We start from the raw sequence: 24,870 nt of genomic DNA, 5'->3' as shown, positions 1-24,870 counted from the left end.
TCATATGACCGAATACACAGCTTCAGTTTTCACAAATCTATGTGTTGTGTTTTGTTTTGTTTTTATTTCTCTCCCCTTCCCCCCCCCCACCCCAGTTGTCTGTTCTCTGTGTCTATTTGCTGCGTCTTCTTTGTCCCCTTCTGTTGTTGTCAGCAGCAGGGGAATCCGTGTTTCTTTTTTTTGTTGCGTCATCTTGTTGTGTCAGCTCTCCATGTGTGCAGCGCCATTCCTGGGCAGGCTGCACTTTCTTTTGCACTGGGCAGCTCTCTTTAAGGGTCACACTCCTTGCGCATGGGGCTCCCCTACGCGGGGGACACCCCTGCATGGCATGGCACTCCTTGCACACATCAGCACTGCACATGGGCCAGCTCCACACGGGTCAAGGAGGCCCAGGGTTTGAACTGCGGACTTCCCACGTGGTAGACGGACGCCCTAACCACTGGGCCAAGTCTGCCGCCTCAGATCCACGTTTTGTCAACACTGTGGGAGACCCTTCCCCTTACAGCTACTTCATACTTCACCGAGGTGCACCCTTCAGGTGGGCTGGAATATTTTAGAAAAATATTTTTACAAAGGCATTTTGCCAGTAAGGCTTCTTTAACCCTCATGCAGCTGAAATACTGTCCTTTGCAATCAAAAAGTACCATAGAAAAGAGAAAATTTAAATGATTTTTTTATTCATATGCTGCTATGTTAGGCAGGTTCAGTTAGAAGGAAAGAGGATAAATTTTGCTGAAAATTTTGAGGAAGTTCCAGGTTACTGGATGTTAACATCACCTACCTACAATATCAAATTTCACCTGATAGAGTAAAATGTTTGGCTTTTCTTATTCCTGACCCAAGAGTTTGTTCTCCTCTTGTCCATGCACAGCATGTGTATATGTGGGTGTGCGTCTCACCCCTACCCCACGGCTCACAGAGAGAATGGAGAAAGGCAAGGAGAAAAGAAAGCATTTCCATGGTGTATTAGTCAGCCAAAGGGGTGCCAGTGCAAAGTACCGGAACTCTGTTGGCTTTTATAAAGGGTATTTATGTAGTATAGAAGCTTACAGTCACAGCTTAAAGAGTCCAACTCAAGGTACTATAAGAGGTACTTCCTCACCAAAGTCCATTGCCACATGTTGAAGCAAGACAGCAGGCGATGTGTGCAAGGGTTCAGCCTTCATCTTCCCTCTTAAGGCTCTGTGGTCCCAGCTTCTTCCAATCGCAGCTGTCGGCTGGCACAGGGCTTGTCTTTCTTCCTGTAGCTCATTTCCTTCCAGGCTTAGCACCTTTGCTCTCTTCACAAGGTCAGCTGTAAACTGTCAGGTGAAAGGCTTAACTCTCTTCCCAGGGCTGCAGGATCCTCTTGCATGTCTGTGGAGCTTTCTCTCTTTTATCGTGTATCTGCTTCTGTGTTCTTGAATGAGTGTCCCTTTATATAGCCCACCAAGGGAATGGGGACTGTCACAGTCTACTGACATGGCTGAATCAAGCCCTAATCTTAACATAATTTAATCAAAGACATCTCAGCTGAATCTAACATAACCAAAGGGGATCACACCCAGAGGAACAGACCAATTTACAAACATAATCTAAAATATTCTTTTGGAATTAATAAATAATATCAAATTGCTACACATGGGTAAAAGGAAACATTGGGAAAAGAAAGGAGAAAGGAAAGCAGGGGTTGAGCCTTACCCCACTGACAGGTAAAGGGCTGGACAGTCTTTTTTGGGGGGCGGGGAGGTGGGGGTCACTTACTTGTATGGTGGAAGGTGGCAGCACTTTCTCGAAGTTCTCGCGGAAGGACCGAAGCTGGTCGCTGGTCTGCGCAAGCATGTCTTCCACGAGCTTCCTGAAGGCCGGCTCAGAGAGGAGGTGGTGGGGCAGCTGGGTGGGGCACAGACACTGTCAGCAGAGTTCTCCCCGGGAGACCGGGCGGGGGACCCCGGCAGCCCACCTTCTAGCACAGGTGTGTTAGGATGGCTCTTTTTGTCGTGGTCAGCTATCGTCTTTTTCTGCCTACTGGCCCCCTCTCCTTTAAGAACGTGCCCTTCCACAGGGGCCAGCAGCACTGCCCCTCTCGGCCCTGCTGGTGCTGTAGCCACAGGACTGGCAGCCCTGGGGAAGGTCCAAGGATGGACAATGGACCCACGCAAGGCCAATCGGCAGCCTCCCGTCAGATTTAGTATATGAAGGGTCACTCTTCCGTTGGATTATGAGCTGTAAAGGTAAATGGTCTGAACGGTCAGTACCCATCTCTCCCACCAGGGGAAAAAAAAAGCCAGACTGAGAATAAAGATATCCCAGAGAGGGGAAGAGCCCTGGCAATGTGCTCTGTACTGAACATATCCATACCTGAGGCTTGATCTACCTCCCAATCTCCCAGTTACACAAAATCAATAAATTCTCCTTTCTGCTAGCTGGTTTGGTTTGGGTTTACGTTACTTGCAACCCCAAGACTTCTGACTACCATTCTGTCCTGAGACCCCGGCTCTGTTAAGAATCTCCTGCATTCTCATCAGACAGCCACAGTGGGGGTGAGACCCCACGGCTAGCAGGGACGTGGCCTTTCTGCTTGTCACCCAACTCATCTCATCGCTCTTGGTTCTGACTTTGAACCTTTCTACCCCCAGAAAGGCTGAGGTTTCTACCATGTAGGCCCTTCCTAAACTGTGCAGGGCCTGGTACAGGTGAAGGGACCATGGGACACAGATAAGACAGGCTGGTGTCAGTGATGGACAGGCCCTAACGTTCCACCTAACAGGATTAATCAGGAAATGGACATTCAAATGCCCTCACTTTCTTTTACCAAGTTGACCTCCCCTGTACTGGCATCCCCAAACACTCCCCAACCTTGCACGTCTCAGCCTAAGTGAAGGAGGGCTGGAGGCCCAAGAGAGAAAACTAGAGGGCTGGAGGAGAGTCAAAAGATCATCTGATCAGCTTCGCCCATCGGCCTTGAGGAAAGATAAATGTTTCTTTGGCAGGATGGTTCAGGCCTGGTTCAATGCAACAAGAGGGTGTGAGGCAAACTACTAAAGGCCCGAAGACGAAAAGCCCACACAGTGAGGAGAAAACCTTCACCCATCACTGTGGAAGGCAAGCTCCGTAAGCGCTAAGCAGAAGCACATCCTGAGGGCAGCACACACGAGAATGGGGAGGTGGAGTCTCCCCCCCAGGGGAGAGGGAATTCTGAGGGCTTCATGGAAGGATGCTTTCATCCATCACCTATTTGGGGACTCCAGTTAAGTGTCAGACACTGCCAGGCCCTGGTGGAGAGGGACGTTCCAGGTAGAGGAGGCTCTGCAAAGGGAGAAGCTCTCATCAGGGGTGTGCTGGAGCAGAGGGGCGACGGCACAGAGGGCCGAGGGAGGAAAGGCAGCAGGGGGAGGGCTGCAGAGTTGAGAGGTGGGTTTTTTTCTTCCTTTTTTTAAAGATACATAGATCACCAAAAATGTTACATTAAAAAATATAAGGAAAGCAGGCTTGGCCCAGTGGATAGAGCATCTGCCTACCACATGGGAGGTCCGTGGTTCAAACCCCGGGCCTCCTTGACCCGTGTGGAGCTGGCCCATGTGCAGTGCTGATGCACACAAGGAGTGCCACACCACGCAGGGGTGTCCCCCATGTAGGGGAGCCCCATGCAAGGAGTGCACCCCATAAGGAGAGCCACCCAGCGTGAAAGAAAGTGCAGCCTGCCCAAGAATGGCGCCGCACACACGGAGAGCTGACACAACAAGATGACGCAACAAAAAGAAACACAGATTCCTGGTGCTGCTGATGAGGATAGAAGCAGTCACAGAAGAGCAAACAGTGAATGGACACAGAGAGCAGACAACTGGGGGGAGGAGGGAAAGGGAGAGAAATAAAAAATAATAATAATTAATAAATAAATCTTAAAAAAAAAAAAAAACCAAGGAGGGAGAGAAAAAAAATATGTATATATATAAGAGGGAAACCAGCAAGATGATGGTGGAATAAGGAGCTCCTCGAGTCAGCTCCTGCTACAGGGCAGTTAGCAAACACCCAGAGCTCTCTGGAGCTAGCAAAGCACCTGTTTGGGGGCTCCAGGAGACCAGAAGAGCATCCTGCAATGTCTTTGAAGGAGTAGAAGGAGGAGACTGCCCGTCTGCAGAGAAGACTCCTAAGTAGAGCGCTCCATGCCCCGGAGGCCGGTACCCATCCTCCACTGGAGGCACAAGAGACCTCCAGAGCTATTCCGCGGCTGGAATTGAAAGCTCCACTTCCCCAAAACGGGGGAGGAAGAGACAGTTGAGCACCAGTTTCAGCTACTGATGAGTAAATTCAGTGGGCTACAGTATGATCCTGAGAACAGCTAAGGTTTGAGCCTATCCAGGTCAGAAAGAGGCCGGGAGCCGCCATCTTGACTTCATGCCTGGCACAAGGGGAAGCAGGGCAGATTGAAAATCCCAGTGCTGGTGGGGACCGGCTTCTTCCCATCCCGATCATATTGCAGCTCTAGCCTAGGCCCCAGTGCCACCTCCAGCAGGGAGGAAGCTGCGGGGACCTGTGCCAGCCTCTCCGGGAAATTACTTGCCAAGACGTGGAGGCTGGTGATTGTCCTACCTGGTGGCACAAGCCGCCCCAGGAGCTGCTCTGTGACGGGTATTGGAAGCTCCATTTTCCAGAAACAGGGAAGGAGGAGACAGCAGGCTTTCCAGAAACAGGGAAGGAGGAGATTGGTAGACTTGACTGGCTAAGAGGTAACACTGGCAACAGCTGGGATGAGAACCAGCCCAAGTCAAAAAGAGGCCAGTAGCTGCCATTTTGACCCCATCCCCTGCCTGAGGGGAAACTGGGCTGACTGAAACTCTCAGTGTCGGCAGGAACCAGTTTCTTTCATGCAGATCAGCCTGCAGCCCTAGCCTAGGCTTCAGCCCCACCTCTGGTGGGGAGGAGGCTGAGGAGCCCTGCACCAGCCTATACAGGTAACTGCAGGGAACTTTGGCTGGCATAGACTGAAAATCAAAAGTCTACCAGGGCAACTGCGGTCATCTTAGCACCCGTACTGCATAGATTGCTGCCCACACCTGCAGCTCCATCCCTGCCCCAGGTAGGGGAGAAAGGGATGTGAAGCTCCATCAGTCTCTCTGGGCAACTACAGTCTAGGCCTGCACTTGGGTTATTCCACATTACTGTGACTCTGTCCCTACCCTAGCAAAGGAGAAAGTTAGAAGGAACTTCATTGGTCCCTGGTGCAATGAGGGCAGCTTGAGCCTCCACAGCTTACAGCACCAACTACATGCTTGGCTCCTACTGCATATCCAGCAAGGGAAAAACGTTAGGAAGCCATAAACTAGAGAGAAAAACTGCACCCAGAAAAAATACTCGAGTAAGCCGGATGTGAAGACACCAACAAAAAAATGACAATTCACACCAAGAAACAGTAAGCTATAGCCCAGTTAAAGGAACAAGATAAGCCTCTGGATGACATAAAGGAGTTGAGACGACTAATTATAGATGTGCAAACAAATATCCTTAATAAATTCAATGAGATGGCTAAGAATTAAGGATATTAAGAAGACATTGGATGAGCACAAAGAATTTGAAAGCATACATAGAAAAATTGCAGATCTTATGGGAATGAAAGATACAATCAATGAAATTTAAAAAAAACATTGGAATCATAAAACAGGAGATTTGAGGAGGCAGAAAGGATTGGTGAGCTTGAAGAAATGGCCTCTGAAAGTGAACACACAAAAGAAGAGATGAAGACTGGAAAAAATTGAACAAGTTCTCAGGGAAATAAATGACAGCAAAAGGCATGCAAACATATATGTCATGGGTGTCCCAGATGGAGAAGAGAAGCGAAAAGGGGCAGAAGGAATGTTTAAAGAAATAATGGTAGAAAATTTCCCAACCCTACTGAAGGACATAGATATCCCTGCCCAAGATGCACAACATACTCCCATTCGAAAAAATCCAAATAGACCAACTCCAAGACATATACTCATCAGAATGTCAAAGGCCAAAGACAAAGAGAGAATTCTGAGAGCAGCAAGAGAAAAGCAGTGCATAACATATAAGGGATATCCAATTAGATTAAATGCTGATTTCTCACCAGAAACCATGGAGGTAAGAAGACAGTGGTCTGACATATTTAAGATACTACAAGAGAAACACTTTCAGTCAAGAATCTTATATCCAGAAAGACTGTCTTTCAAAAATGAGGGTGAAATTAGAATATTCACAGATAAACAGAAACCCAGAGAATTTCTAAGCAAGAGACCAGATTTTCAGGAAATACTAAAGGATGTGCTAGAGCCTGAAAAGAAAAGACAGGAGAGAGGCCTGCAAGAGAGTCTAGAAATGAAGATTATATCAATAAAAGTAATTAAAAGTATCAAAAGAGTGGTGAAAATAAAATATGACAGGTAACACTCAAATGGTCAGGAATAAACAACCAATGATATAAAGCACTTGTATTCAGAAAACTGCAACTCGATATTAAAACAAATCAAAAAAGCCCTAAATAACTGGAAGAACATTCCATGCTCATGGATTAGAAGACTAAATATCATTAAGATGTCAATTCTACTCAAATTGATATATAGATTTAATGCAATCCCAATAAAATTCTACCAGCATTAAAGAAAAAATTGAAAACATGATCATCAAATTTATTTGGAAGGGTAAGGAGTCCTAATAGCCAGAAACATCATAAAAATGAAAAACAAACTCTCATCTCCAGACTTTAAATCATAACACCTACCTATAGTGGTAAAAACAACATAGTACTGGCCTAAAGACAGACACAATAGACTAATGGAACCAAATTAATGGTTCAGAAACAGACCCTCACAAGTATGGTCAAGTGATTTTTGACTAGCCTGTCAAACTCACACAGCTCTGGCAGAACAATCCATTCAACAAATGGTGCTGAAAGAATTGGACATTCATAGCTGAAAGAAGGAAAGAGGACCCCTATCTCACACATTATCCAAAAACTAACTCAAAATGGATCAAAAAACTAAAAATAAAAGCAAGAACCATAAAACTTCTAGATGAAACTATTGGAAAATATCTTCAAGACCTGGTGGTAGGTGGTGGATTCTTAAAGGAGATAAGAGAAGGACTGAGTCAACTACTGATATTTAATGTATGTAGAAGTTTTAATTAGCTTTACTGTAAAAGTGTGGAAATGTATAGAGTAGATGGTAACACACTGTGAGTAACAGCTAGTTTATAAATGGGGATGTGACTGAAAATGGTAGTCTAGTTATGTAAATGCCAATTGACAGAATGCTAGAGAATAATCTAGGTACTGGATAGCACAGTAAACCAAGAGGTGGGTGAGAATTGTGGTTGATGGTACAGATGCAAGAGTGCCCTTTGTTAGCTAGAACAAAGTATATCACTACTGCAAGGTGTTGGGAATGTGGAGAAGCATGGGAAAAATATAGCTGGAGTGACCTATGGAGTAATATAATATTCTTGCATCTATGCAAAAGATGTACTGTGTTGATACTGAGGCAGTATGGGAAATGTGAGCCAAATGTACACTATGGACATGACAATAATCAGATGATATTATTTTATCTGTAGAAATGACACACCACATTGTGGTGTGTTGATGGAGGGGTGTTGTTTGGGAATTCTGCACATGTGCATGATTGTTTTATAAGTTTACAACTTCTGTCATAAAAAAATATATTTAAAAATAATAATAGAGTGGGTTGGGGGAAAAACACACCAAATGTAAGAGAAGAACTATGATTAGTAGTAAGATTTTGACAGTGTTCTTTCATAGTTTGTAACAAATGTCTCATGACAATGCAAGGTGTTGGTGGAGGGTTGATGTGTGGGACCCCTGTATGATGTTTTGCATGTTTGCTTTGTAAGTTCACAACTTTTATTATACACTTAATTGTGTATGTATGTTCATATATATATGATATAAAGATAATAATAGGATTGATTAGGGGGAAAATACTTTGTTTAGTAGTAATACTTTGACAATGCTCTTTAATCATTAATTAAAAAGGTTTAAAAACCATGCAAGTTATTGGTGGTAGGGTGAGATGTTAAATACGTTTGTTTGATGTTACATATGTTTGTTTTGTAAGTTCACAACTATTATACATTTATTGTTTATGTATGTTTATGTATGAGTTATATATTTCAATAAATGAAAAAAATATATATGAGGTTCCCATATAGCCCACCCCCCACTCCTCCCACATCAACTTCTTTCATTAATGTGGTACATTCACTGCATTTCATGAGTATATTTTAGAGCATTGCTACACAGCATGGATTATAGCTTATGTGCAAAGAATTGGACAGAGAATGCTGACATGGTGAAAGCGAAAACAGTTAAGAGACAATGAGAAACACAAGAGACACGGCATGGTGTGAGGAGTATTTACATTGCTCCTCAGGTTGGACCCACAGATCTTTCCGCTCTGATGGTAGCATCATAGAGAAAGAGATCTGGAAGTAGTTGGGTGTTCTTTCCTAGTCTTCAAAATCAAAGTGTGGGCTTAGAAGTTTGTCAAAATCTCTGCAATCTATTTATAGCTGCAACCAACATCTCCTCTTAGAAGCATAGGCTCTTTGACCATTGTGGGTCAAGAGCCCAGACTCTGAAGTTGAACTGCCAGGCTTCAAACCTCACTACTGGCTGTGTGGCCTCGTGCAAGCTACTTGACCTCACTGTTCCCTTGGCGTCCAAATTTTTGAAGGGAGAGAGAGCCAGAAAGTCCCCACTGCCTGTTCCTAATCACCGGCATGCCTGTTTGGAAGGTCCAGCCTCCACCCAGCCTCTGCAAAGAGCTGGCTGCAAAGAGCTGGCTGCAGGAGCTGCAAGGCCTTGCCTGCCTGTTCTCCAGAGGCACCCCAGGCCCACGGCTTACCTGGGTCAAGCTGCCCTCTGCCTGCTGCAGCACTTGCTCTGCAAGATCTCTTTGGAGTACCACAAACGTGCGCAGGATCTGGCCCAGCCACCGCATGGCCAGCTGGTTAAATTGCGGGAGCTCAGCCACCAGCAGGGAGTTGAGTGCCTGGTACGTGTGCCGGGCCTCCTCCTCCTCGTAGGTCACGCTGCCCACCTCTAACAGCTTCTCTTCCACCCGCTCAAAGTCCAGTAGTTTGTCCAGACGCTTCTTGATCAGGTTCTGAGGACCGGCCAGGGTTTTGACCAGGCTGCAGAGCGGCCGCCACACCAGGCCTTCCAGTCGTTGCTTCTGTGGGGAGGAGAGCTGGGGAGTCAGGAAGGAGGTGGCAGGGGGTGCGGATGGGGAAAATAGGCTTTGGAGGAGGCAGGTCTGGGTTCCAGTCCCACCCCTGCTAACTAGGTGCGCCCTTTGGCCTGTATTTAACCTCTCAAGGTTTCAGTCTCCCCATCGGAATAATGGAGACAATGCACGTAAGGAGCTCAGCGGAACACCTGGGACAGAGTGGGCAGCTGGTGTATGTCACTTCCTAGTATCACTATTGTGCAAAGACCTCGAGAAAGGCTTTGCATAGAATGGTGTCGGGATCACCGTGTCTGGGGCTCAGATGCCAGCTGGCCATTGACCATCTGTCTGACCCGGGAGGACACCCTCTCTGAGCCTCGGGCCCTCATCTGTAGAATGGGGCTATAATGGCATCCACCGAAAGCCTAGTCGTGCGGATGCACGGAGCTAACGATGGAAAGGGCTTAGCATAGTGCTGGCAGAGGGTGAGGCTCCAGAGACGTTAGCTGGGGTTACTTTTGTCAGTAAAAGGCACTGGTCATCGTCTCTGCCCTGCCACCACCCAGAGCAGGGATGGATGTGACAACCATGGAAAGTGCCTGGCTTCTAAACATTATTCTCTTAGGCTTTGCCACCTGTCTAACAAAGGAAGAAAGGAGACGTTCCACTTACCAACTCCAGGAAGGCCCCGAGCTGAAGGTCTCTGGCCAGGTGGCAGTACTGTGCCACAGGCCCCTCAGAGATGCCCAGACTGGACTCGTGTGGCCTGAAGCAGAGGGAAGCCTGGCCCCAGGGCCAAGGAGAGATACCCAATCACAGCCCGCCATTGCCATCTGAATCCCTCTATATCAGACCCAAGAGAGGCTGTCCAGTCGTTCTGCTCATCTCCAGTGACAGAGGAGCCCATGGTCTATTCTCTCCTTGGACAACTTAGATGATTAGAAAGCTCTTCCTTAGACTAAGCCAAAACCTTTCTCCCTATTCCACTGTTTCCTAAATTTCACACGTTTGGATACCACCTTTGTGATTTTTGTCATTATCTCTATTCCATGTGTTCTATTAACATTTTTCTTTAAATCAACTAACTTTTCCGATTTAAATCAATAATAAAAACTTGATAAAATCATGAAAAACTTTATGATGTTACCATCAAGAGAAAACCAGTAATAGTTGCCATAAATAAAGTTATAAAAATAATTGTTCTAAAAACAAAACCAATGTTATTAACTTCTGGCTGGATAGCATTGCCTCCTGAAGGCTCCCAGCCTGAGACTTTTTCTTGACTCAGGCAATTAGAGGAGGGCATCCCCTTCTCACTATGTGACTCCATGTTGCTTGACTCTGTACCTGTCCAGGTGGGTAAGTCCTGCATCTAAGGAAACATAGCCCTAATGCATCCTACCCTGCAAAGCCAGTCTTCTCTCTTCCTGGCTTATCTCTCTCAAGGCCAAATACCTCCAGGTCTCTCCTTCTTTTTCGTGCCATGGCCCTGGTGCCTCCCCTTCCTGCTCACTGAGCCACGACAGCATCCTTTGCTGTTAAGATCCTTGCACTGGGGGTGCCCAGGTGGGAGCAGGACCAAGCGGGGGCTCTGACCCGTCCAGGGCAGAGTGGAGCTGCGCCCTCCTTCCTTTCACCCACCTCCATCAGAGCCAGCCCAGATCTCATTATCCGAAGATCCCACTACCATCTCCAACCCAGCCTGTTCACGCAAGTGGGTGTGGTGGAAGAACGAACCAGGCAGAGGGGGCAGAGTCCACGGAAGGAGTCAGTGCCAGTCAATGACAAGAATGAAAGAGAGATTTGGGCACCAGGAGGTGCTGGCTGGGCTTGAAGTTGGCAGCCCTATGGGCTGAACGCAGTTTGTAGAGAGATTTTCAGGGGTCTGCATGGCACTTAAATGTTTATTTAATTAGTGGCTCACATTTACAAATCAAGAGATGCCATCCAAAAGTATGAGTTCCTAGGTTTTTGTTTTGTTTTTCCTTCAAATCAGAACAGTAGGCCCACATTCTCACACAGTAAACAACATGTCAGAGCCAAGTATTAGCTGCCTCTTTAGATTTTATTCATTTGTTCATTCATTCATTCATTCATTCATTCATTCAAATTTCAAATATTATTACATATTTAACTCTACCGAAAACGTCTCGTAAACAGCCTGTTAGACCTTAGGCTCCTATTGCCCTGTATACCTGTACATTTCCCTCAATAATATTACCTGCCTGGCCCTCCAGCCCCGAGTTTGTGACCCCCTGCTCTTGGTGCTAGTCTGGCAGGGTCCCTCGGAAGGCTCTGACCCCAGGGAGTTTTCACATTGCCCAGAGAACGTGCCCCTGAAAGCTCAAGGAACTCAGAAGCCGCCCCCGGTCTAATGGCCTCTTGGTCAAGGAGTGTTGCCGGGGGCCCCTCTTCTGGCCTTTGGCCTGAGACTGGATGACCTCATCCACTTGTTCCTGCAGCTGGTGCCGTCGCCAGCTTGTCCCATAGGCCCCACACGCCTCCTACCCGGGGAGCGCACCCAGACCCACCATTGCTAAGTGCAGGACCCTCACCTCCAGATGGTCCAGGTAAGCCGCCACGTTGTTCTTCAGCTCAGTTGCACACAGCGACACCCAGTGGAACCTCTCTTCCAAGTCATCAAACTCTTTGTCTTCTGTCTGAAAGGAACGTTCATGAATGTGGGGACGAGAAGATCCACAAGGGGGCAGTGTACACCCAGCACAGGCATCCGAATCTTTCCCGGGACAAAGTTTCCACAGACCCGCCCATCACAGCCACTCTTCCAGCCCGAAAGCTGAGCGCATGGGTAAGAGGCAGGACAGCACGGCGAATCCGCATTCAGACCATGGAGTCAGATACTCAAGCAGAGGAGTTCTGGCTCATTCACTTCCTAGCTGTGTGGTACTGAGCAAGCGTTTTACACACTCTAAGCCTCTGTTTGTTCCTCTGCAAAATGGGGATAATAAGAACAACACTTCACTGTGAGGATAAGTAAGCACTCAATCAATCTGAGCTGCTACTAGTAGCTACTGGAGGCTGGTTCCTTGCCCAGACCCAGAGACCAGCTCTCCGACCTGTAGGAAGAGGCCCCAGAGAGAGAGAGTAGCATGAGACCCAGTGGAGAGAGACCCACGCCAGTATTCAGAACCAGGTTGGATCCCAGCTCGGCCTCTTCCTGACGTGCAGTGCTGGAAAGTCACCTCAGTCCCTCAGCTTCGGTCTCCTCATCTCTCAGAGGAGTCTGATGGCACCCGCCCCCCAGTGCCCCACTGCCCCTCCCCGCCGCTGCCCAGGGACGCGGCCCTTGGGAGCAGCTGCGGCATGACTCCCACGCCCAGCCTCGCTCACCCTGGGCACCAGCCCCGCCTCCTGCTTTAGCAGCTGGCCCAGCCGGGTGGTCTTCTTGGAGAGGGTGTGCGTGTTGAGGCGCGCCAGGCGCTCCCGGAGGCTCAGCTGCTCCACCTTGGTGTACTTGGAGGCTGCACCAACAGAGGAGGGGGAAAGCTGGGTGACCAAGGCGGGCCCAGGAGAGCAGGCGTCCCTCACAGGATCGGGTCCAGTGAGAACGGCAGATCATATGAGGGCCACGGGGCCAGGGTCCTCCGCCCGAGGTCTGAGTTCTGGCTCAAGGTGAAGCCCTTTTCGTTAGCCTGACTTTGGCACGCAGCCACTTCTTGGGGCCTCAGGTTGCTCACCTGTAAAACGAGGCTGGCCACCTCACAGGATTGCTGACGTACTTTCTAAAGCAGAAGGACCCACGTGAGAGAAGACTCACCTGAGATCCCTTGGCCAGTTTCAGCCAGCCTAGATTGGGGACCTCAGTTTCCAACTCCCGGCTGAGTGTTCTTTCTACTGATCTCTCACCTCTTGACCTGGATGGAGAAGGAAGGGGGAGACCCAAAAATGCCAGAAGCAGCGTGGGGTAGCGGTGAAGCGTTTAAAACCTGGCGCTGGGACCCGGAACAGAGGCCGTAAGCTCTCATTTTACCCACTGTGCAATGGGGCGAGAGTACCACCCTCAGAAGACTCAACAAGATAATGAGTGAAAAGACATAGCATTACGGACGTTAGCTAAATTATCATTACATTGTCTTAGTCATGCAAATGAGTTTCTCTATACTTAGGACATTGCTTCATATTCCGAGCCTTTCTGTTTTAACACCTCGGAGGCAGAATTTTCCTCAAGACATACAAGGGTCTTTGCCTCCCAGCAGTCACTTCATTTCTCCTCCAAGGCGTAGCAGCCCTGTGATTGGAGGGCAATGATCTCACTTAAGCTCAAGGGGTGTGCACTGTCTGGTATAAGCCAATCTGCATAACCACACCCCCCTGGCCACAGCACTGTTAAGGATGAGTCATACAACACAGATCTAAGCCAATCAACGCATGGCCCTCCCCTATCCACGGTGGTTGATTCAGGGTGAGCACAGGACCCAAGTGGGTCCTAGCCAAGTGAAGCTCAGATTTAATTGTTTTTTTAATGGTCTAGTTTTTTTTTTTTTACTGTACTAATATATGCATAACAAAAATAATCATTTTAACCATTTTTAGGTGTACAATTCAGTGGTGTTAGTTACATTCAGTGTGTAAACATCACCGCCATTTCCAGAACTTTTTCATTATTCCAAACGAAAACACCATACCCATTAAGCAATAACTTCCTCAGATTTCACTTTGATGGTTAAGGGAAGAAAAGCCCTGTCTTACCCTGGAGGGTATGCAGTGCAGATGGGAGTACTGGGAAAAGCAATAGCCAGAGCATTTTACTACTTCGAGAGAAGCTAGCCTGAAGATGAAGCTGATACACAACAAAGAGCGGAGTCAAGGGAATTACAGGGAAATGGAACCCCCACCCTGATCAAACCCTAACTGAAACCCACCTTACCACTAGACTTGTAGTTACATGAGCCACTACATTCCCGTTATTAGTGAAGCCAGTCTGAGATAAGTGTTCTGTAACGGGACGCACTCTTACTGACATAGTCCCTAAATTCCCCAGGTCCTTACCCACTTCTTTGCGCCTCTTGTACTCATTGATGTTGGCGTTCACGTCCTGGAGGGCAGAGGTAGCCCTCTGAAGGACAGAGTAGGCACTGGCATCAGGGAGCGTGTTCTCCAGGATTTTCTGCAGCAGCAGTGGGTACTTGGTAATCCTCTGCAGAGGTATTACCAGTAAAAAACTGAGGCCCGAGGGTCCAGCTTGCGGCCTGAGGGAGAAGGCTGGCATTAGGTCGGTAGAGCCCACCCCTTGGGGCATCAGGGGGCTTGGGCTCTCCTCCCAGCTCTGCCATTTCACTTGCTGCATGATCTCAGGCAAGTCACCCTCCCTCTGGGGTCCTCGGCTTCCTCTTCCATAACTTGAGAGGGCTAGCTACATGTTGACAGCCACTGCCTAGTCTGAGTTTGTCCCCTTTCTGGGTCTTGAGTCCTCTCACAGACAAAATTCAATGGTCAGACGTCTGTCCTCAGCGTACACACCCTCTCAACAGCTCACCACTCCCTTTGTGAAATACTTGCTTCTTTTGGTCTCCGAGATGCCCTCTGTCCTACCTTCCCTCACACTCCACAGGCCACTCTCTTGGCCTCCTCCGCTGATGTCGGCATGTCCTGGGGCTCCTCTCTCTCCATGTACTCTCCTGGGAGCCTCATCCAGTCCCGTGGCTTTAAATATATCTTCGACTTTCACCCAGAGCTCCAGGCGCAGAGTCAACTGCACACTTGACATCTCTACTTGGATAGATCCCAAACCCAACTCTCTATGTTGGGCACCCATGTATTTCATTTAAGGGGTGGCTCTGATGATTTTTTTAAAACCGTTTTTAAAATGTCAGGAACTTAAGTTTTGGAGATGCATTTAAAGTATCCAGGGACAAAAAAGTAATAATATCTGTAAGTTACTTCAAATAGTTCTGCAAAAAAAATAGATGAAGTAGGAGAGTGGTTGCAGCTCAGTGGTTGTACACCTGCTTCCCATGTTATGAGGTCCCAGGTTTAATCCCTGGTACCTCCTTAAAAAAAACAAATGTAGTAAATATAGCAAAATGTTAATACTTGCTAATTTTAGCTGGTAGGTACATGAGAGTTCACTATGTCATTCTATTTTTCTGTAAGTCTGAATTTTTTCATACAAAAAAAGTACATTTTTTAAAAAGCAAGCAAGCACTGGGACTAATGGGGTTGAGGTCCCTTCTAGGTATGCCATTTGATGCACTGATGACTATTTCTAGTCCCTTTCTTGAAGATACTTGGACTTTGCAGAAAGAATCCCCCAAGTCAATGGCATCAGAGAAAGGCTCCAGCAGTCTTTCCCCTCCTCTGGCCAGTCTTCCGAGTAGACCACAGGGTTTCTGAATGACAAAATGTCCATGTATGCCTCCTACAAGAAGACTCACCAGTGCTGCCCAGGATCATTCTCTGGCCCCTCTCCCTTAGCCTCTTGCTCTTCTTCCTAAGGAAAAATCTCCAGACCAAATGTCCAGGAGAGATCAGCTATGAGGCCAGGAATAGGAAGGGAAGATGGGCGCCCCCTAGGAGCTACAAGGGATGGAAGGAGCGAGGAGCACTGGGATGACTTGGTAGGACATGCCTGCACCGACTGTCTGCCTTCTCCAAGCCTTTCTTGGAGCTTGGCTGACTGTGAGCAGGGGATGTGGAAATAGCAGCTAGATATTTGCAAAACTCAGTCCTCTGGGCTTAGCTTCCATGAGCAAGGGACAACAGCCCATGGGGACTACTGTCATCCCACAAATCAGAGGGCAGGGGGCCCTCAAACAGCTGATCGGATCCCTGCTCCACCATCATTAAGGAGTCATTACAGAATTCAAGTAAAAAATAAATGGAGGTATTAAAAAAATGAAAAATATAATAAAACTTTGTTTTTGACGTATCACGTCAAAAAGAATCATGGCAGCCTCTTACATTTACAGCCTTTCTAAGGTACTGAAACAGGCTAGTAAGATAGGGAATTAATAGATGGATCTGGAACCTGACAGAGAGTCCACGTGGACATCAATAACCCCCAAAGTGGCTGCTGGAGGACCCCCACCCCCGGGATTCTGCTATCCAGAACAAAGCCTTCTTCCTGGGAGCAAGGAAAAGCCCCGGATGTTCGCTAGGGACTTTATCATTGGGTTCTCACTAAGGTATTGATGGGTGGGGTAATCAACCAAAACAGCAAACAGCTAGAACCTCTTCCCCTGCCATTAGCAAAGGGGTGGAATAATTAACAGTTTAAAAGTCAGGCACAGGACTGAGGCGCAGGCTTGCCTTGCTCTCTTGCCTGCGGACCCCTCCTGTTCTCTGTATGCCGCCCTCACCATTTTTCCTCTGCCCCATGGCCATGCAAGTAAACTTGGGGATTTATAATCTATAATGGGGAATTATAGCTAGTAAAGCAGTCCTCTTTATTCCTTTTCGCCCCCTTCCTCTCTGCCTGGGACCCTGATCTGTTATTTTGTTATTTTCTCCTATTTCTCTTCCCTCCCTACCTGAACAAATTACTGGCCTAACTCACCCAGCATGCTCTTGAACTTCATTTCTGCAGCATAGCCATGAACCTAGATAAAATCCAGTAACAGTAATTTGGAGAAAACTTTGTAGTCAACCTTGCAAATAGGCAACAAAAATCAAAAGGTAATACCCAGAACTGGGTGAGTGTAGGGAAACTGCCACTTAATTTTCTCAGTGAGAGTATCAGTTGGCAAGATCTTTTTAGAGAGCAGTTTGGCAATTTTCAAAGGGCACAAACACTTTGCTCCATTCATCCCACTCTAGAAATTCACCCAAAGAAAAACCAGCTCAAGTGAGCAAGAATAAAGGTAGAAGTTATTCAGTTGTTCTATTTATGATAGTGAAAAATTGGAAACAACCCAAGTATCTATTAAAAGGAGCATGGTCAAATAAATTGAAGTCTATGAGTTGCCCTGGAAAGCAATTCTGTGCATTTAAAAGAACATGGAAGAATTATTCATAAGTGAAAAAATAAGTTTTAGAACAGCATTATAGGCTATGCCCCTTAAAAAACCTTTGGGGGAGTGGGTGTAGCTCAGTTGATTGAGTGCCTCCTTCCCATGTACAAGGTCCCAAGTACAATCCCTGGTGCCTCCTAAAAAAAAATTGGAAGGAAAATATTAACTACCAGGGGGAGGGATGAGGAAACGGGAAAACAAGGGAGGGCAGACTTTTACTTTTTTTTTCTCTTCAGTGAGTGTGCATCACTTTTATATTTAAAACAAAGAAACAAAAAGAGCTGATAAAGGAAAATTGATGGTTATTTGCCTTCTCCAAACACGACATTCTGGAATCACTGCCGCCTTGATCCGACTGAGTCTCCCTCGGGCAGCGCCTTCCGCCCTGGGCCCTGTTACCACTGGGAGGGCACCACCTAAGGCAGACACTTGACCCCTTAGCCCTCGGGTGGGAAGCACTGCCATACCCTACACCCCACACCCACACACACCCACACACACCCCAGTGCCAGCTATCCTAACTGGCTGAGAAAGAACTATTTATGGCTGGTGTGGCCAAGCTCCAGGAAGAATTGTAATGAGAGTTAAGAATTAACAAATAGTCATGATTACAAAATCATTATATAGATGCCTTTATATCGTAAAATAGCAAAAGGTTCTGAAATTGCTGACGCCAGCTAGAGGGTCTCATCCCTGCTTATGGTGACTCTAGACTTAACCTCACCCATGTGAATGGCTCCGTTTGTGACGGTGATTCCTGATTGACCTCGTTCACCGAGGAGGCTCACCCTTGTGGACACTTGCTATCCCGACGGTCACCTCTCCGTCCTCCCCTGTTTAATATCCATCTGGAAAACCCTGTGATTGATGTCTGTACTTTCCCACCCCAGAACTTTGATCTCTGATAATGATTGTAACTTTGTGACCCCCCTGGTTTGGGGTCCACCCCCACCTAGCTGAGGCGGGTTAGATTAAGGAATAAGAGACGAATCTGCGTCCTAGCAAAAAAAAAAAAACAAACAGCGTCCTAGCAAAAAAAAAAAAAAAAAAACAGCCATGAAAGCACAGGGCCATGGGACTGCACCCCGGCCAGAAAGACCTCACAAAGGGCTGCTGGAAGAATTTTGCCAGAACTCCCCAGTTGGAACAGGACTTCCTCCAGAATCAAGGAAAAGCCCTGGATATTCTCAAGGGGCCTGGCCATTGCCCACCCCAGGGAAAACTGACAGATAGGGTAACCAATCAAAATAGCCAAGAGCTGGGACTCCTCCCCCATCATTAGAAAAGGGGCAGAAATGATTCAAAAGGTAAGTGCAGAAGGTAAATCAGTGTTTTTTTTCCATTTTTTCTAGCCATGTTTTTACCATATTCTTGCCTTTTCTCCCCCTGCGTCGACCAGCATGCAAGTAAACCTGGGGACTTGTAATCAGTAATTGTAAATCAGCCCTCTTTACCTCTTTTCAGCCCTTTTCCTCTGTACCTAGGATCCATAATCTGTGATTTTCTCCCATTTCTCTTCTCTCCATTCCTTAGTAAACTACTGGTCTAACTAAACTGGCTTGCACTTAAAATTCATTTTTTCAGCTTAGCCAAGAACCTAGAAAAAATCCGGCAACATTGTTCAGCCCCTAAATGTTTATTAATGAAGGAACCTGTGTTCAGCTCCACCCCAATTACTGAATGGCAGCCCAATGTTATAAAATATTAGAATTTCTGCAGCTCCGGGAGGCAGCTGTGGGGCCATGTAAGGCAAGAGACCCCCTTTGCTTGTGCGACCAAATACACTCTCTTTGAAACCCAGTGTCTCAGAAATTAGCTTTAAAGATACATCGGGAGAAAAGAACCTGTTTTTGCTTGGTATCAGAATCCCCTGCACACAGTAATCAGCACAGGAAAGCCGGGATTTCAAATGGGAGATGGAAGGCCAGGTTGACAGGAAAAACAAGAGGCTCTCAGCCGGGATGTTTTGGAAACTTGTCACTAGGGGATGCTACAGGCACTTGGTGGGCAGGGACAGGGACACTGCACATCTGGCGAAGGAAGGCCTGCACTATGGAGAATTGTTTCACGTCCCACATGTCCCTCTGAGCCTTCAGAGACTGATGAATGCCTCGAAATAGGCTGCAATGTCAAGAACCAAGATGTTTCTTACGGCACTGACGCCATCCAGTCATAGATTATTACACGGGAATTATTTTGACATTACACTTATAAGACCCAGATCATTTGCAAAAGTATTTCCTCATTTTCTCTGCCTGTAATGTTATCCCTCCTTTTTTTATCATACACAAGAAAGTCTGATTTGTTATTTGTAGTATAAGGAAAATCCTTATACTGGTTTTGGTCTTTGACCCCATTCCTGTGGAAATAAACTCCACTTCCCTGGAATTTCCCATAAAAGGTGTCTTGTGATTCTTGGTGGGCTCCGGGCCACACCTGAGAGTTCATAAGCTGATAGACGGCCAGCCACACCTGCAGTCGCTGGGGCTGGACACACCAGAAAGACCAACCAGGTGATTCAGGGCGGGGCTCTGAGCCAGTCTACCTTCTTGACCTCTGGGAGGGGAGGAGGGCTGCAGTTTGACCTGATTCCACCAGCCACACCTACATAATGAAACTCCATTTAAACTCTGGGCACCCAAAGCTTGGGCGAGCTTCCAGGATTCCTGTCTCAGGAGGGGGGGGGTCTTACTGACTCCACCTGGAGGGGACACGGAAGCTTTGCTTTGAGATCCTTGCAGACCTCACTGTTGCATCACTTTTGGCTGCTTATTTGTGTTCTTTTACAGCAACAAACTATAGTCCTAAGTACAACACTTTCAGTGAGTTCTATGAGCCATTCTAGAGAATTCTCAAACCCAAGGGGGTGGTGGGAATCCCGACATTGTAGCCAGTGAGTGAAGGAGTACCAGGGGCCTGGACCCTCAAACTTGTGACTGGTGCCTGAAGGACAACCATTTTTTTTTAAAGATTTATTTATTTATTTCTCCCCCGCCCCACTGTCTATTCTCTGTGTCCATTTGCTGTGTGTTCTTCTGTGTCTCCTTGTCTTTCTTTTTAGGCAGTACTGGGAACCAATCCTGGGACCTTCTGGAGTGGGAGAGAGGCACTCCATCTCTTGGCACCATCTCAACTCCCTGGTCTGCTGTGTCTCTTATTGTCTCTCCTCTGTGTCTCTCTTTGTTGAGTCATCTTGCTACCCCAGCTCTCCACTCAGGCCAGCTTGCCACACGGGCCAGCACTCCCCTTATGGGCCACCACTCCACAAGGGCCAACTCTTTGCTTAGGCCAGCTCGCCATGCAGGCCAGCTTGCCTTCACCAGGAGGCTCCGGAAATCAAACCCTGGACCTTCCATATGGTAAATGGGAGCCCAATCACTTAAGCCACATTGCTTTCCGAATCACACTCTTGTAGAGGATTGCCCTTAACCTGCAGAGTCTGGCCTAATTTGAGGGAGTTAAAGTCTAAATTGAGTCAAGTTGAGTCACTGCAGTATTTGCAAGTGGTGTGGAAACAGTTGGAAGCACTATTAAACTTGATAGAAGTCTCTGAAACTTTTTATTATCATAACTAGTTGTTGTTCTAAGGATCACCCATTCTCCACTCTAATTTTTCTGTACTTCTTGTACAGAGTGTCTTCTGACTTTTTTTCCCTTAAATCCAAACTTATTCATTATAAGTAGGCACAAACATCTGACTGCTTCATTACATCTTTTAGTGCAATTGTGCTCGAGCATACTGAAATGCATATTATTTTATTATAAAGTTATTTTCCTTTTATTTCTCATATATTATAGTTATATATTTAGTAGATTAAATATATTTCAGGATATATCTCAGAATAATGCATATATTTAATCTTTGTTATTAAAAAGGGGAGGGCACTGGGACTGATAAGAGTTGAGAATCACAGTGTAGCCTCAGAGAAATGTACTGCTTGCCCAGCCAAGATAACTACAATAGCTGGGATTTACTTAGTATCACTTACGTGCAATGAGTCTGTGCACCCACAAGGTGCCATAATTCCTTTACACATAGGAAACTGGGTTCTGAGATGTGAAATGGCTCTCCCGAGGTGAAAGGGGCAGAGCCATTTCCACTGCCAAGGATTCAGCTCCAGAGACCACGAGAAAAGCCCAAGCTAGCCTGGCTGGAAAAGAACAGACGACAAAGCACACGGCCAGCAGCCTCTTGCCAACCAGGACCCACACAGTGTTTCTAAAGTCCAAACTGGAGACCGACTTTTAAAATTTGGGAGATGTCACATAAAAGTTTCTGGATTCTCTAGAAAAATCCAAGGATCTGGTCACAGTTGACTCACATTCCTACATGGCAACTGAGGGGGCTGGTTTGACAGAAATGGCTGCAATCGTTCCCCTCCCTGTCTCCACAACTCTTTCAAAGTTACTTTAAAGCTCCTCCCACCAAGAGTCTATTTCTCCACCCTTGAGTCAGGGCTGGTGTTAGGACTTGATTTCCAGTTCTGAGTCAAGCTTCTCTCTCTTGTACAACCCTGTGAACAAGCCTGGGCTTACCTCCTGGAAGAAAAGAGAACATGTGGCCAGAGCTGAGTCAGCTCACATGTCCCTGACACCTGAGAGAGCCCAGCCAAGATCAGCAAACCTGATCTGCAATTGATCACAAACAAGACCAGAAGAATCACCGCACTGAGTCCAGATAAACTGCTAACATGCTGAAGTATAAGCTAAATAAATGCTTGTTTAAGCCACTGTATTTTGGAGGGTAGTTTGTGTGTTATGCAGCAGAAGTCATTTGTTATAACTGTCAGCTGAGGCTGAACTACAGTTGTACTCTGAACACAAGATCTATGCCTTCCAGTTTGCCACAGTCTCCTCCAGTCCCTATTGTCCAATGTTTGGTGCTTTACCTCTCTCATTTCTGTTACCTGCCTGGCTCCTAGAGAGGGATTTAGTGGCCCTTGCAAAAACCTAAGTTTGTAAGGTCCTTGAAGGGATGAATTGAAAAGAGAGAAATGGGTATAGTTTCATTGGAGGTAGAGAGGGACCCTGGGCTAGGATCTTGGTACTTGAAAAGGAGGCTTCAGGGAAAAGGAAAGGGAGTAGAGGATGAGGAAGAGATAAGAATACAAATGAGGGAAGTGGACTTGGCCCAGTGGTTAGAGCATCTGTCTACCACATGGGAGGTCCGCGGTTCAAACCCCAGGCCCCCTTAACCCATGTGTGGCTGGTCCGCACGCAGTGCTGATGCGCGAAGGAGTGCAATGCCACTCTGGGGTGTCCCCCACATAGGGAAGCCCCACGTGCAAGGAGTGCGCCCAGGAAGGAGAGCTGCCCAGCGCGAAAGAAAGTGCAACCTGCCCAGGAATGGCACCGCACACACAGAGAGCTGACACAACGGGATAACGCAACAAAAAGAAACACAGATTCCCTGCCGCTGACAACAATAGAAGCAGACAAAGAAGAACACAGAAGAACACTCAGCAAATAAACACAGAGAACCGACAACTGGGGGGGAAGGGGAGAGAAATAAATAAATCTTAAAAAAAAAAAAAATACAAATGACTCTTAAATACATGGAAAAAAAATGACCAAATTCAATCATATTAAGAAAAAATGCAAAATAAAGCTATACTGAAACACATTGGCAAATAACCTAAAGTTTAGTATCACAGTGAACCAGGGGGGAAACCAGTACTCACACATTGCTGGAGGGAATGCATACTAGTGCAACCTCTACAGCAGAGAATTTCACAATGTTTATCAAAATTACCAGTACATATTTCCTTTGACATAGTGATTTCACTTCTAGAAAATTATCTTACAGATAAATTTGCAACTGAGTGAAATGATATACGTTCATGAATAATCACTGTAATACTGTATTGAATAACAAAACAATAGAAACAAACCAAATGTTCATCAATGCACACTGGTTAAATAAACTGTGGAATACAAGACAGATGTTAAAAGAATCATGTGGGAATGTAGGCATTGAAATGAAACGACCTTCAAGATATACTGTAAATGATAAGGAAAAAAAACGAGAGGCAAACTTTCATTTAAAAGGCAAGAAAATAAAAGTATATATTTGTGGAGTGGGTGTAGCTCAGTGGCTGAGCACCTGCTTCACATGTGAGGTCCCAGGTTCAATCCCTGGTACCTCCTAAAAAAAAAAAAAGAGTGTATATTCATATTTGCTTGCATATGCATAGAAGAACACGAAAAAGACATAAATCCAAAAGTGTTACTTTACCTTTGGGGTAGGGGTAGTAATTGGGTGAATATAGGGACAGGGTTGAAAAGAAGATGTTTTACTATATAAATTTTGATACTTTAACATTTTTCAACCATGTGACTATTATTCACTCAAAAATTTAAATTAAAAAAAATTGTTTTCTACATCTGCCTCCCTTGAGTTTCCATCCACTGGTACCAGTTCTGGGCTAAAAGGTCACCTGGGGCAGGTCTGATTCTCTTCCATGCTGCAGGACTTCAGTCATCTGGAGAGAGGCTCTACTCCCCAGGTGATACACAGCTGCTTCTCTCCTCTGTTCTTGAAACATGTGGTTCCCACCACCTACTGCCCTTCCCTGTGGTAGTCATGATTGTGATTCACCATATGTTTCTGCTGTTCTGCCTTCTGGACATGTGGTATAGTACTCTCTGGCCTCCTGGTGTTTGGATGAAGCCATGTGATTAGTTCTGGCCAATGAACTATGATAAGCGAGGGATAGCATTTCTAGACTGGCAATATTCCACAAAGTGGCTGCATGGGTCCCAGAGAAAGCATGATGCAGAGCAGAGTTCCAAGCCTACACATAATGAGCATGGAGCATAAGAAAGATCTGAACCTTTGTTGGTTTAAGCCACTGAGATTTTGGAGTTGTCTCTGCAGCAGAACCTCATCTATCCTTACTGATAAAGATACTGATACTGAAACAACCCTAAAGCAGTGTGAGAAGAACCAAATAGCGGTGAGACTCCGGGTCAGTGGGAGAGGGGCAAGCACTCACTGGTCATTTTACTCACACCACTGCCTCAATGATGCCCTGGATCTCCCGCTGCAGTTCTGGCTCCTTCCGGTACATCTCCACCAGCAACAGGGCCTGGTCATAGCTGGCACAATAGACCTTATAGACTTGCTCCAACTCCTCTTGGAATTCTAGGAATAAGTTACCTGGTAGAGAAAAAAACATCGAGGAGTTATCGAGGCTGAAGAGGATCCCTTTTTCCCTAGAGACAGTAAGTTCTGTGGTTAAGCACTCAGCTCAGGGGTCAGACTGCTGGGCTTATGCTTTTGGAGTCTGAGTTTTTTGCATCTAAGTTTCATAAAGTTCCTGTAACTACGATGACAGCAATAATATTGATAATGCTCACATTTCTACAGTGCTTAACAGTTTACAAACACACTCATGACTGTTAGCCCATTTTATCTTTACCATTCCTGTATGTAGCAAGTATAGCTATGAATCCCCAGGTGACAAGGACATGTTGCAGCAAAGTACAGGTGATGGAGAGAGTGGGCTTTGGAGTCAGAAAGAGCAGGGCCATAGAGATCTCCAACGGACCCTTTCCCAATTGGGTAACCTGGAGCAAGCTTTTGACTCCTCTAACTCTCTATTTTCTCATCCATAGGATAAGAATAATAATAGTACTCAGGTCCAAGTATATATGTGAGATTAAATGAAAAACAAAGATCAGAGATCAATGAAAATAAAAGCTGGTTTTTTGAG

The 24,870-nt window shown here is 46.4% G+C and overlaps 1 protein-coding gene across 3 annotated transcripts in view; it reads right to left on the bottom strand.

Annotated features, from left to right (window-relative positions):
- The window catches only part of ARHGEF37 (Rho guanine nucleotide exchange factor 37), a 58,012-nt gene that overhangs the window by 10,378 nt on the left and 22,764 nt on the right, over positions 1–24,870 (bottom strand). For 2 of the 3 annotated variants that reach the window (XM_058280890.2, XM_071210671.1), the window contains 7 exons: positions 24,167–24,314; positions 14,196–14,395; positions 12,537–12,667; positions 11,741–11,845; positions 9,858–9,968; positions 8,862–9,191; positions 1,744–1,872 (listed from right to left, as the gene is read on the bottom strand). In XM_058280890.2, the coding sequence (XP_058136873.1) occupies positions 1,744–1,872; positions 8,862–9,191; positions 9,858–9,968; positions 11,741–11,845; positions 12,537–12,667; positions 14,196–14,395; positions 24,167–24,314 (1,154 nt within the window). Of the gene's footprint in view, positions 1–999; positions 1,302–1,743; positions 1,873–8,861; positions 9,192–9,857; positions 9,969–11,740; positions 11,846–12,536; positions 12,668–14,195; positions 14,396–24,166; positions 24,315–24,870 lie in introns of those variants that run through there. The other variant, XM_058280896.2, reaches the window with a different exon arrangement.

This window comes from Dasypus novemcinctus, chromosome 2 (genome assembly GCF_030445035.2).
Source record: "Dasypus novemcinctus isolate mDasNov1 chromosome 2, mDasNov1.1.hap2, whole genome shotgun sequence".
Taxonomy (NCBI): domain Eukaryota; kingdom Metazoa; phylum Chordata; class Mammalia; order Cingulata; family Dasypodidae; genus Dasypus; species Dasypus novemcinctus.
The sequence above is the reverse complement of the archived record's forward strand: the minus strand, read 5'-3'. Positions and strand labels throughout refer to the sequence as shown.